The sequence below is a fragment of the Ostrea edulis genome, chromosome 7, assembly GCF_947568905.1.
Source record: "Ostrea edulis chromosome 7, xbOstEdul1.1, whole genome shotgun sequence".
Classification (NCBI taxonomy): Eukaryota; Metazoa; Mollusca; class Bivalvia; order Ostreida; family Ostreidae; genus Ostrea; species Ostrea edulis.
Window position 1 is genome coordinate 72671746 of NC_079170.1, and position 12653 is coordinate 72684398.

Here is a 12653-nt window from a genome sequence, read left to right on the forward strand (position 1 = left end):
ATATGAAGCAGATGTGGGAGACGCTGTGGTGTCTTTTATTTCGAGTTCACTGGGATGTATCCAATCGACATATTAATGAAAATGATTTGTTAATAGATGAAACGTCACCGATATATCTAAATGTAGAGATAAAGGCCACAACAAGATATTTTTTCTTCTTATGTAGAAGAGTTTGGATAAATTCTGCCTGGTATGAATATGAAACAGGTCAGCTAATAAAGGAGCACGATTGGGAATTCCAACAGACTGTTGGAAGACCTGATCATCAAAGACTATGAAGATATTATCAATGAGGAACTCCAGCATATCTCTCATATCAACTTCAGAGTACTCGTGTGTCAATAAGAGTGACGTTTAACAAAGTAATGTTTTTGAATGACTGATCCAGATGATGAAATGTAAAGATAACCAACATTGATCAGTCTCATTAGAGATGAAGATTTCCCTTTAAGAAGCAACTGTCTATGATGTTAAAAAGTGTTGTCTTTAATTCAGCGTGAGGAATAGTCGTGTAAAGTGTGGAAAAATCATTCGTTTTGATTTTGTTGATTTGAGAATTGTTTTGTGATTTCAAATTGCCTAAACGCTCTTTTATCTATAATTTCTTTGAATCCACATTTGGTTGCCACCACTTCTGGCATATGCTGTGGGATGATACGTTTTAAGTTTCTCCTTCACAGCTGTGAATATTTTCGTGAGGAGCAAAAATAAGGGCTTGATAGAATATTTACTGGATCTAGCAATGTATTTATGTTTGTAAGGGTTTTTGTGAAGTTTAGGAATCCAGTATAGGTACGGTAATAAAGAGTTGGGCAAACACGGTCCCCATGACATACCAGAGGTGGTATCAGGTGCCTAGGAGGAGTAACATCCACTGTCGACCGGTCACACCCGCCATGAGCCCTATACTTCACCAGGTAAACGAAGTAATCCGTGGTCAAAATCAGTGTGCCATGAACGGTCTAACAACGACGTTTTAGCTATTAACAAATCATTTTCATTCATATGTCGAATCGATAAATTTCCCTCTGAACTCGAGATAAAAGACACCAAAGATTCCTCCACACCTGCTTCGTATTTAGATATTTATCGAAAATGGATATTAACGGCAAATTAACAACTCAACTGTATGAGAAACGGGATGCTTTCAGCTTCTACTTCGTCAACTTCCCATATTTATGTAGCAATATTCCATTGTTATACTTTCATGTAAAATACTCGACTCTGATTGGTGGAGAAACATTTGGAAAAAAACCCCGCATTGTTACTCTATGAGAACAGAAAGCACATGCTCCAGGGTGATAGTATCTAGCAATAGATAACAGTACATGACAACGGATGATCTTATAAAAATCATAACATGCGTCAAATTTATGCGCGTTCGGTTCGCTGGAGATTTTAAGACGACGTCGTTTGAGCGTTTGTAAAAAAAAAAAAAAGAAAAGAAAGAAACCCGAATACCCGCTTCGATATACGAATTTATCGCATGTCGGTGATTGATCAATGTCAACAGACGTAAGTTTTTCCGCTTTGCTGTTTACAAGGTATTCAGTATAATAACACAAATGTTGCATGTAGTTGAGAGTAACATTGAAAATCCCCCCCCCCTCAAGAAAACATTGTCAACCTCGGTCACGCCTCGGTTGACAATAGTTTTCTCAGAAATATTTCGACGTAACCCTCAACTACATGCAATATTTATACTTTATCACTGGTAAACAGTGTTTCTATCTCTAAATCAGTTTGATACAGAAGAGCTTGTTCTGCGTATGATCAGTTTTTAAGGCAAGGCAGGCTACTGACAAGCAAGTTGATGTTACAAGGGTTTCAACAGTCTCATTTAAAGTCAGCATTTTGCAAATACTATGGTTGTTATAATGATCTAATATGCCGATACAACCTGTCATTTGGTTAAATGCTGCATGTCTGACGTGTTTCATACCAATTGTTAGGTCATTTTTGGCACACTAATTTTGACTACGGATTACCCTGTTTACCTGATCAGAATATAGGGCTCACGGTGGGTGTGACCGGTCGACAGGGAATCCTTACTCTTGCTAGACACCTGATACCACCTCTGGTGTGTCCAGGGATCTGTGTGTTGCCTGGCTCTTTATTTTGTATTGCTTATAGGAGTTATGAGATTGATCACTGCTCTTCACCCTTAATCTATCCGAATGACCGCCCCATTTAGTCGTCTCTTATTCTGATCCGGATCTCCACAGGAGATTCTCTATCTAAAGAGTATCCACATTGTCGATACCAGGAAGGATACATCTATGAAAAACCAAATCCAAAATGAATATCAACATTTACAATCAGTTCATCAAGCAATTAGCATTATCATCCTGATTTAATTTCTATACAGTGTTTATGTCATATACTCCAACTACAAAAAGGTAAGGTAGACACATGAAAATGTGATGATAACGAACAGTGATCAATCTCATATCTCCCTTAAAGGTGAACATAACAAACAGTGATCAATCTCATAACTCCTATAAAGGTGAAGCTAACGAACAGTGATCAATCTCATAACTCCTATAAAGGTGAAGATAGCGAACAGTGAGCAATCTCATAACTCCTATAAAGGTGAAGATAACGAACAGTGATCAATCTCATAACTCCTATAAAGGTGAAGATAACGAACAGTGATCAATCTCATAACTCCTATAAAGGTGAAAATAACGAACAGTGATCAATTTCATAACTCCTATAAAGGTGAGGATAACGAACAGTGATCAATCTCATAACTCCTATAAAGGTGAAGATAACGAACAGTGATGAATTTCATAACTCCTATAAAGGTGAAGATAACGAACAGTGATCAATCTTATAACTCCTGTAAAGGTGAATATAACGAATAGTGATCAATCTCATAACTCCTATAAAGGTGAAGATAACGAACAGTGATGCATTTCATAACTCCTATAAAGGTGAAGATAACGAACAGTGATGAATTTCATAACTCCTATAAAGGTGAAGATAACGAATAGTGATCAATCTCATAACTCCTATAAAGGTGAAGATAACGAACAGTGATGAATCTCATAACTCCTATAAAGGTGAAGTTAACGAACAGACATCAATCTCATAACTCCTATTAGGAGTAGGGCAAAACGGAACGCTGGGTTTAAAAGAAATGAATAATGAAGTAATTTAAATACAAAAATGAAATATAAGTACACTAAATATCATAAGGTGCTTGTAATTGATTCGTGAGTTATAACATGGTAACTTCGTCCTTGATGTGTGTTTTGTTGTTTGTGATTGATTCATGAGTTATAACATGGTAACTTCGTTCTTGATGTGTGTTTTGTTGTTTGTGATTGATTCATGAGTTATAACATGGTAACTTCGTCCTTGATGTGTGTTTTGTTGTTTGATTGGTTCATGAGTTATAACATGGTAACTTCGTCCTTGGTGTGTGTTTTGTTGTTTGTGATTGATTCATGAGTTATAACATGGTAACTTCGTCCTTGATGTGTGTTTTGTTGTTTGTGATTGATTCATGAGTTATAACATGGTAACTTCGTCCTTGATGTGTGTTTTGTTGTTTGATTGATTCATGAGTTATAACATGGTAACTTCATCCTTGATGGGTGTTTTGTTGTTTGTCATTGATTCATGAGTTATAACATGGTAACTTCGTCCTTGATGTGTGTTTTGTTGTTTGATTGATTCATGAGTTATAACATGGTAACTTCGTCCTTGATGGGTGTTTTGTTGTTTGTGATTGATTCATGAGTTATAACATGGTAACTTTGTCCTTGGTGTGTGTTTTGTTGTTTGTGATTGATTCATGAGTTATAACATGGTAACTTCGTCCTTGATGGGTGTTTTGTTGTTTGTGATTGATTCATGAGTTATAACATGGTAACTTCGTCCTTGATGGGTGTTTTGTTGTTTGTGATTGATTCATGAGTTATAACATGGTAACTTCGTCCTTGATGTGTGTTTTGTTGTTTGTGATTGATTCATGAGTTATAACATGGTAACTTCGTCCTTGATGGGTGTTTTGTTGTTTGTGATTGATTCATGAGTTATAACATGGTAACTTCGTCCTTGATGTGTGTTTTCCTCAGGAGACTTACAGAGACCATAGAGTGTCATGATTATCGCCTGAAAGCAAAATTAGAATTAGGATTTAAATTTAGAGAAAAAAAACTCATTCTGATATAACCTATCTAGATTTGAAAACAAAATAATCAAACGATATTCAAGTTGTTTAGGAAATACAAGTGCATTTGTAAATCAATACTACGCTATAGAAACAAGTATACACATATTTCATACAACTTACTGAGGTTGCTAAAAGACCTGCGCAGCCTGTTGCTGACCAATTAAAACCAAATCTGTCCACTAGTGCGCTTCCCACGGTGGGCCCCAACAACTCCCTAAATAAATTCTTCTCAGTTCATTATCATGATTTGATGATTGTTGGAAACAGTGGTGGATTTAAAATGTCAAATTTAAGGTATATCATGGTCTCTTGTTTAGAAAAAAGAAAACCCTATAAAAGGAGCAATCATGCATTTCATTCTCAGAGAAATAAAATGACAAGATCTTTTGATTTATTGTTACTTTTAGTGGGAGAACTTATATTTTATTTTTAAAAAACCTTATAATTTGTGTCATTTTATCAATTTGACAGAAAAACTGGTGGCGGTAATTCATTGGTACAGTGTTCACTTTGTAACTGGGAGGTCTTGAGTTCGAGTCCCCCTCTTGTCATACAGACGTTAGAATAAGTAGTAATAGCTCCTTCACCAAGGTTTCGGCATTACAGGACTTTCGGATATGACCTTAAAAACTGAGAACCCGTGTCGCGACAGGCGTTGGCATGGTGACGTCCCAATATGAATGGAAAATTCTCGACAGGACATGAAACAATCAATCAATCATGACAGAAAATAGCAAAAATGACTACATAGGAGATATATCTCAAGCCCTATAAAATCCATGCTAATTTCAATACCTGGATCCGCCCATGGAAAGTACCTTTACAATAATTTCTTTTTCTTTCACAAAACAAAAATTCGCTATGAATGAAAGGAAACAAAAGTACAATGTAATGGAAATGTAAATACCCAAGAGAGTAAAAGCAGTTATACAGGCCGGCAACCACGCCATGCGTATCCATATCATCCTCCATCCCAAGCGCTCTGTAAAGAAAATTTGATAATCATTTTTATGACTAATAAATTAACACTAGGCAAGACTGTATTATAGTTTGAGACAGATGTATCATACAAAATCCCTTACTTTGCTGAGTCCACCAAGCTTCTGAATGTAGGGATAATCGCACATCCCAAACCCAGTCCCACCAGCGCCAGCGATACAATGACAGACCAGAGTTCACTAATTAGAAATATGTAGAGAGTTGAAATTGTCGTTTTACGCAGAATTTGATAAATAATTACTCTTCAATAGATACACGTATCACTAGACGTGACAGACAATTTGACAAAGTCGTGGAAGGGAGAGTTATTTATAGCTTGACATGGACCATCGATCGTTAAAGTCTTAACTTAAAAACTTTCAATTCTAATACAGGGTTCTTAATTGGCTAAGAAGAAGTAATATATTGGAAACAAGACTTTTCTTAAAGAGAACAAAATGACCAAAATGAATTAGGTGAAGATAATAGGGGTCAATCTCATATCTTCTACAAGAAATACAGAATTAAGAGTTGGACAAACACGGACCCCTGGACATACCAGAGGTGGGATCAGACAAACACGGACCCCTGGATATACTAGAGGTGGGATCGGGTGTCTAGGAGGAGTAAGAATTCCCTGTCGACCGGTCAAACTTGCCATGAACCCTACTGTATATCTTTATCTTGATTTAGTACATGTGTAGATTGATGTGTATGGACAAACAAATCATTTTATTTAATTATGATCTATTTATGCCATATTGATTTCACAACAATGACACTATACTCACAATGGGAACGGATCCATAAGTGGTGTGGGCCCCAACAATAAAAACCCAAGAGCCGCTATCAAACCTCCTGCTGCCATCATACTTTTCACATAACCCTGAACATAGATTAAATGTGACAATAGTGAAAATATATAGAAATGATTTTAGAAATATAAAAACAAACTTCAATACCGACACGGACAAGCATACCATGTTCGTATCACATCATGACCTGTTTTAGATGAAATATATTTTGAAAATAAACTGGGAAATAGAAAATCCTAAAACCAACAATTGTAATCAAAACTATATACAAAAGAATAAAGAATGTATTCTGTAATTAGAATCTTGCCTTTTTGTCTGTGAAATAACCAAATACAGGTGCAGTGAAGGAGAATATTCCTCCGGATACAAGAAACATCAGTCCTATCAATGCCGTTTTTCCTGCCAACTAGAAGGCAAAAACACTGTCAAATACACATTCATTTGTATACAGAGGTCGTTTATGATGTAAAACTTATACGATGCCAATTTTGATGCACCAGATGTGCATTTCGACAAATAATGTCTCTTCAGTGATGCTCAACCGAAACGTTTGAAATCCGAAATAACGATAAACTTGCTAGAGCTATTTTAGAGAAAAACAGAGTACCAAAAGTGGATTCAAATTCGTCTTAGGATAAGAGCTATGCATGAGAAATATAATTCTTAATTTGGAAATGAATTTCTATCCCAGCAATTAAATATACATCGTATTTTCAAGCTAATAACGAAGTACTTAGCTACTGGGCTGTAGAGACCCTCGGGGACTAACAGTATAAGTTATACATAAGGAAACCTCATGTAAAATATGTACCTCTGGTAATTTTGCGACATGTAAAGCTAAAGTAGGATGAAGAAACCCTATAGCGAAGCTTCCGGATGCAATAGTGAAGGTGATGGTCCACGTGAAAGGATTCCTGAGCAGAAAAAACATGGATTTGGATCCAGATCTTGGGGTATCTGAAGGTACACAAGAGGACCTGTCAATTTTATTTAGAATAGTAATAACATGATTTCAATTAGCATCAAAACACCAAACAGTGCCAGGATACCCATATAGAATTGAATGAAAACACCAGTCATTTTTATTGCAAAGATGTGTAGGTAGCACTGATCTCATATACCATATAGCATTGTTTCCGCAGGTTAATATTGGCTTATTTCAGTGGTTTGGTGTCCTGCCGACAAATATTTAATAACCAAATTTGCAACAAAATATGTCTGCAATCACAATACATATTTTCACACAAAAGATGACTCTCTATAACAGTTGTTTTGTGTCAAACGTACATGTAGCACTCTTTAGCTTGGGAGATAAATAAGCTCCTTTTTTTTAAAATGTCAGTTTTTTTTTTTTTTAGGATAGTATAAGTTTCACGGATGAAAGGTGAATATAAGGAACAGTAATGGACTATTTCTATATATATATAAATGTGGGAAGTTTACGACGGAGAAGCTGAAAGCACCCCTCTTGTGATAAAGCTGAGTTGTTAGTTTGCAATTAATGATTATGTTCAGTAGAACATCGAACTATGAAATAGATGTGGAAGACTTTGACAATGAAAATGAGAGACATTTGACGACGTTCATGAAATAAGCCATGGCTACGGTGGACTAAATCCCGGGATTTCGTACTCACCATCAATGCGCTCTATTAGGAAATAGCCGACAATCACGTTGAGCATTGTTATGGAACCAACGACGAAGAACGGCAACCCAAATCCGCCGACCTGGAAATAGATAACATAATGCATCAAAAATGGCATCTGAAAATTATTACGAATCTAATCATGAAAACTCTTGCTCTCAATGCATAAAAATTATATATACTGAGTATTCCATTATTTATCTGTTTTATACACATAAACTATCATTTTCTATATCAACGGACGCTGTCAGAATTCACAACACAAACGGATCCACTTTTATCGCGCGTTGTTAGTTTTAAGAATTAGATTCAGAGGTAACCGGTCCCGGGATCTCAGTTGTAGAGTGTTCGCTTAGTAACCGGGAGGTCATGAGTTTGAGTCCCGCTTTTCTAAATATTTTTAAAATCCATTCTGGTTTTCTCCTTATAATCAACATAATAAAGTGCTTCTGTGGATATACCATACAAATCACCCAATGTTGTGTTACATTAAAATGAATCCATGAACAGGAAATATACAGTTAATTCTCGAATTATCGCCACTCAATTCATCGCCATTTTCGTTATAACGCCGCATTTTGCTAAGAACATTTTTCCTATTACTGAAAAATTCTAGTTAAACTGCCAAATTCGCTATCGTCATTTGCCACGGTGTTTTTATTACAAAAGTCTATTTCAAAGTGTTAATTATCTTGATAAACCGCCATCAAGTCAGTGATACGGAAAATCGGTCATTATCGATCTCCGGCGTACACTTGGGTTGAAGTTTCCCATTATTAAATAAACAAGATTACTTAATATGAACCGTAATCTTGTTTTTACATTATAGGAAAATAATTTAGCTTAGCTATGGCTTCGTCACGAAAGAGGATTGTGTTGAATTTCAAAGAAAATAAGCAAATTATTACATACCACTTACGGAAACCGTCCGAAATGTACACAACAGGAAACCGGCAATTATTTTACTGTTTTATGGGAAGGGACAATAATAAGAAGGACAATGGGTGATATTTTGACTGCAAAGGATGAAAGACTCATTGTCCTTCGTCCATGGAGTTAATGATGACTCATCTGCCAGGAAACAGTCATGTGGTGCGCTAAATACCGACACGGGACAAGGTTTTAAATAACTTGGAACATACTGTGTATATGTGTCTTGTATGCATGTGTATTGTTTTCAAATGAAGCCATATTATTGGTAAAACTATTTTAATCATGTTGGAAAATTTGGGTGCAAATACGAGAAACATGTATTTTTTTTTTTACATTAAGTTTGTACGTAAAGGAAAGATAACTCTTACATATACAAGAATAGTAACTCTTTCTTCCGAAAATGGCGGACATTCAATTCAAATTCAAAAGAACAGAAGGTGGCGGTTTATCGAGAGTTGACTGTACATGTATTCATACCAGTATCACAGCGTTATGTTTGAGAGTAGATGATCTTGACACAAAAACACATTTGTATATAAATGTACATGTTTTTGCTGTAGATATCGATTTTATTCATTACATTTACTGCTGCATTACCGGAATTTCTGCCTCTCTGCATTGTGGGTAACATAACAATTGGCATTACCTCATAAAGAGCCCCGCCCACACTTGGTCCAACAATAACACCAAGGCCGCTGGAGGTCTGTAACATACCCTGAAGAGAAGTGTACAAAACACGTATAAATATCTATCCATTCTACGTGTCTCCATGTAGAAGTATTTTCACACATATACCTACCAACACGGTTGCAACATTATCAGGAAACACATTCGCAACAATTGCAAAACTTGCTGTCAGAAGCATTGCGCATCCAAAAGCCTCTATCGTTCGACACAGAAAGCACATGACAATGTAGGTCATCCCATCTGGACTTTTATCTAACACCCTGAAATATTAAGGACGATATCTATATCGAGTATTAATTTTTGATTCATTAGTTTTTTTATTATTAGGTGTCCTCTGAAAATACTGAAAATTCATTCCACAATCTTTTATTCATTTGTTCGATTGTCATTTCTTGACCGGTCGCGGTAGCTCAGTGATAGAGCGTTCGATTTGTAACCGGAAGGTGGTGAATTCGAGCTCCGCTCGTACCATGGCCGCATCAAACCCAACAAGGCCAAAAACAGGTAGTGGCTGCTCCTTCACCAAACGCTCGGCATTTAGAAGTGAGAATCACGGGTCTTTCGGAACGGTGGTCCCGAATCGCGGCAGGCCTTGGCACGACGTGATACTTCACCTACAGCTGGTGTCGTTTTAATGTGAGTGAAAAATTCTCGACGGGACGTGAAACACACAATAATCAATTATTTCTTGAATAAATTCATGATAATAAAATTTGACATACGACTTGAAACATATCTTTTAACATTATACTCAACATGAAACGTCTTAAAACGACAATGTACTTTTCATGATAAAACATGAATATAACAATTACATACATCATATTCATCATATCCATGGTGTCAATCTATTTACCATGTAAGAAAACGTTAAAACAAATGATCACATTAGAATTATAACTCGTCCACGAAAAACGATTCATGATCAAGATTTTGGGCTAACAGCGGGTGTGACTGGTCGACAGGGGATGTTTTCTCCTCCTAGCACCTGGTCCCATCTCTGGTATATCCAGGGGTCTGTGTTTACCCAGCTCTTCTTTTAGTATTGCTCATAGGAGTTATGAGATTGATCACTGTTCGTTATCTTCACTTTTCATGTAATACATATCTGACGACAATTCGTGGAGTTCCATGGACGTTTATGTACTCGCGTTTTAGGAAAAATAAGGTAAATTTTGCTTCGATAATTGAGAGGCTATTCGAGGATACTAACTTCTACATACATGTACATATATCAGATTGAAAAAAAACACCCAAACATCTACCGTCATAACACATAAAGCCCCGGTTCATGTTTTGAATTCAGTACTTGTCGTTTTCATGAGTTCCTCTCTAAAGTTATTTTACTAATCAGTATTAACCTCATAGTCCATATGTTCATAAATATTATAGATTTCTAGAATATAGATACTGAAGAGTAGAGTGAAAATAACAGTAGTTGTATTTTGTTACTTGATCTCAGTAATAGTTTCTTTCTGCATACATAATATACCTGTTATTCGATATTCAGAAAAAAGAACCATAGTTCTGTAAATCATCAAACGAGATCGTACAGGTACAGTGTATCAATCCTTAAAAATGACACACAGTGTGGTGACCTTAGAGGGGAGAGAGTAAACCTACCCAAATAGTATGGCACAAGTACCTCCAATCGTGGCTCCTGAGAGATACATGAACTTTGATCCAATTTTTGTTATCTGTTAAAGAACATGGCTAGTTTTAAGGACGTTTATCGTAACCCATTTTTATGCAGAAAGGTGCATGTTCACAATGATATTGTAGTGGTATTATATTGACACATATTTGATCTATACTTTTCCTTTAAATTCCATTGTGAATGAATTAATAAGATAATTAAGCAATAAATCATTCTTTTTGAAAGACGTAGTCTCATAACTGGACTGGTGTGTGCAAACAAATTGAATAAATCGCGTAATCGCTTTATGAAAATTTGCTTGCACAGTCCGTTGCAGGTATGAGACTAGATATTTCAGAAATTAATAATTCATTGATTATATTTACATTTTTGAAAACCTTTTTAATGTGTGTATTTTTCATATATATCTTAAATCTTCCGCCTAATTCTTTGGGTAAGTAGCGATTGGAAGCAAAAGTGTGATGTCATAACATAAAAGAAAGGAGTATGCAATGCTGAAAAAATTTAACAGTCCAATTCTTGAGTTGATTTTCAATTAAATATCATACACATTAACTTACTAACAAAGTTGTACAATTTGAACTTTAAACAGTTCATTATATCTTTTCAAGTACATGTATATCTTATTGTAAACAGCGTAGGTATAGTCACTATGGGTGCCAGTCGGCCATGTTGTCACTCCGAGAAATTGAAAGAATTGTTGAAAATCCTACACTTGAATTGATTTCTTGTGTTTGTTTGGTGATATTAACCACATTAGAGGTACGATCAACTTATCTGGCATCGAATGAGGTGCATTTGTGTTGTCTGAGACGAAAATGGACAACAAAGCCATGTTTTCATTCTGAACATGTGCGGTCGAGCACAGTAACTGGTAATTATGTCCGTAATAATGATGAAAGGAGACTATACCATACCATACCCTAATAAGGGGTAATAATGTTATTATTATTATCATTACAAAACCACTGGTTCCTGTAGGTCGAGATGCTAGATGCAAACGACATGCTTGACAATGTTCATACGCCTAACACCTTTATAGTGATTCGGTCTTTGTATTCAAAACTCTCTAATGCATTTCACGACAGGATTAAAGAGTAAATGTAAATATATTTGTATAAATTGCTTAATCTGTATTTGATGGAGTTTACAATGTCCTAATGAAGAGTTATGTGTGCTAAACTTACGTAACCTTATACCAAAAAGAATTGGGTACTGTAGAATCATTTAAATTCGTGGGAGCCAATTTTCGAGGATAGCTGAGTTATTACGGGTTCGTGGGGACGTAATTTCGTGGATTTATATACTTGTCAGGAAGATAACTCTAGAATGTAAATAGTTGTCTTTATTCGTTGAGGATGTAAATTCGTGGGTGAGGGGTACCCACGAATTCCACGAAAATTGAGTCACCACGAATTCTAATGATTCCACCGTTTATAGAGAAAAATTCTAAGAAATCATGCACAACAGCTTTCATCATATTATGTGACCGGTCAACAGGGGATGCTTACTCCTCCTAGGCACCTGATCCCACCTCTGGTGTGTCCAGGGGTCCGTGTTTGCCCAACTATCTATTTTGTATTGCTTATAGGAGTTATGAGATTGATCACTGTTCGTTATCTTGACCTTGCATTATGCATAAACATATTTTTAAGAACTTTTGACATTTATAAATAGATCAGAGGGTATTCTATCGTATATCACGCCCAAAGTAAACGATCATCTAAAGAAATACTTACATAATATCCTAATATC

At 35.9% G+C, this 12653-nt stretch overlaps 1 protein-coding gene across 1 annotated transcript; it reads right to left on the minus strand.

Moving 5' to 3' along the window:
• Nucleotides 1-3731: 3731 nt before the first annotated feature.
• On the minus strand, nt 3732-11733 carry LOC125656309 (MFS-type transporter SLC18B1-like). The gene is made up of 11 exons (XM_056145808.1): nt 11612-11733; nt 9354-9501; nt 9201-9269; nt 7613-7703; nt 6788-6933; nt 6284-6382; nt 5953-6047; nt 5266-5361; nt 5091-5165; nt 4304-4397; nt 3732-4122 (listed from the first exon to the last, which is right to left on the minus strand). Exons 1-11 carry the CDS (start codon nt 11731-11733, stop codon nt 3985-3987), a joined length of 1173 nt encoding a protein of 390 aa, XP_056001783.1. The 3' UTR covers nt 3732-3984.
• Nucleotides 11734-12653: the final 920 nt, after the last annotated feature.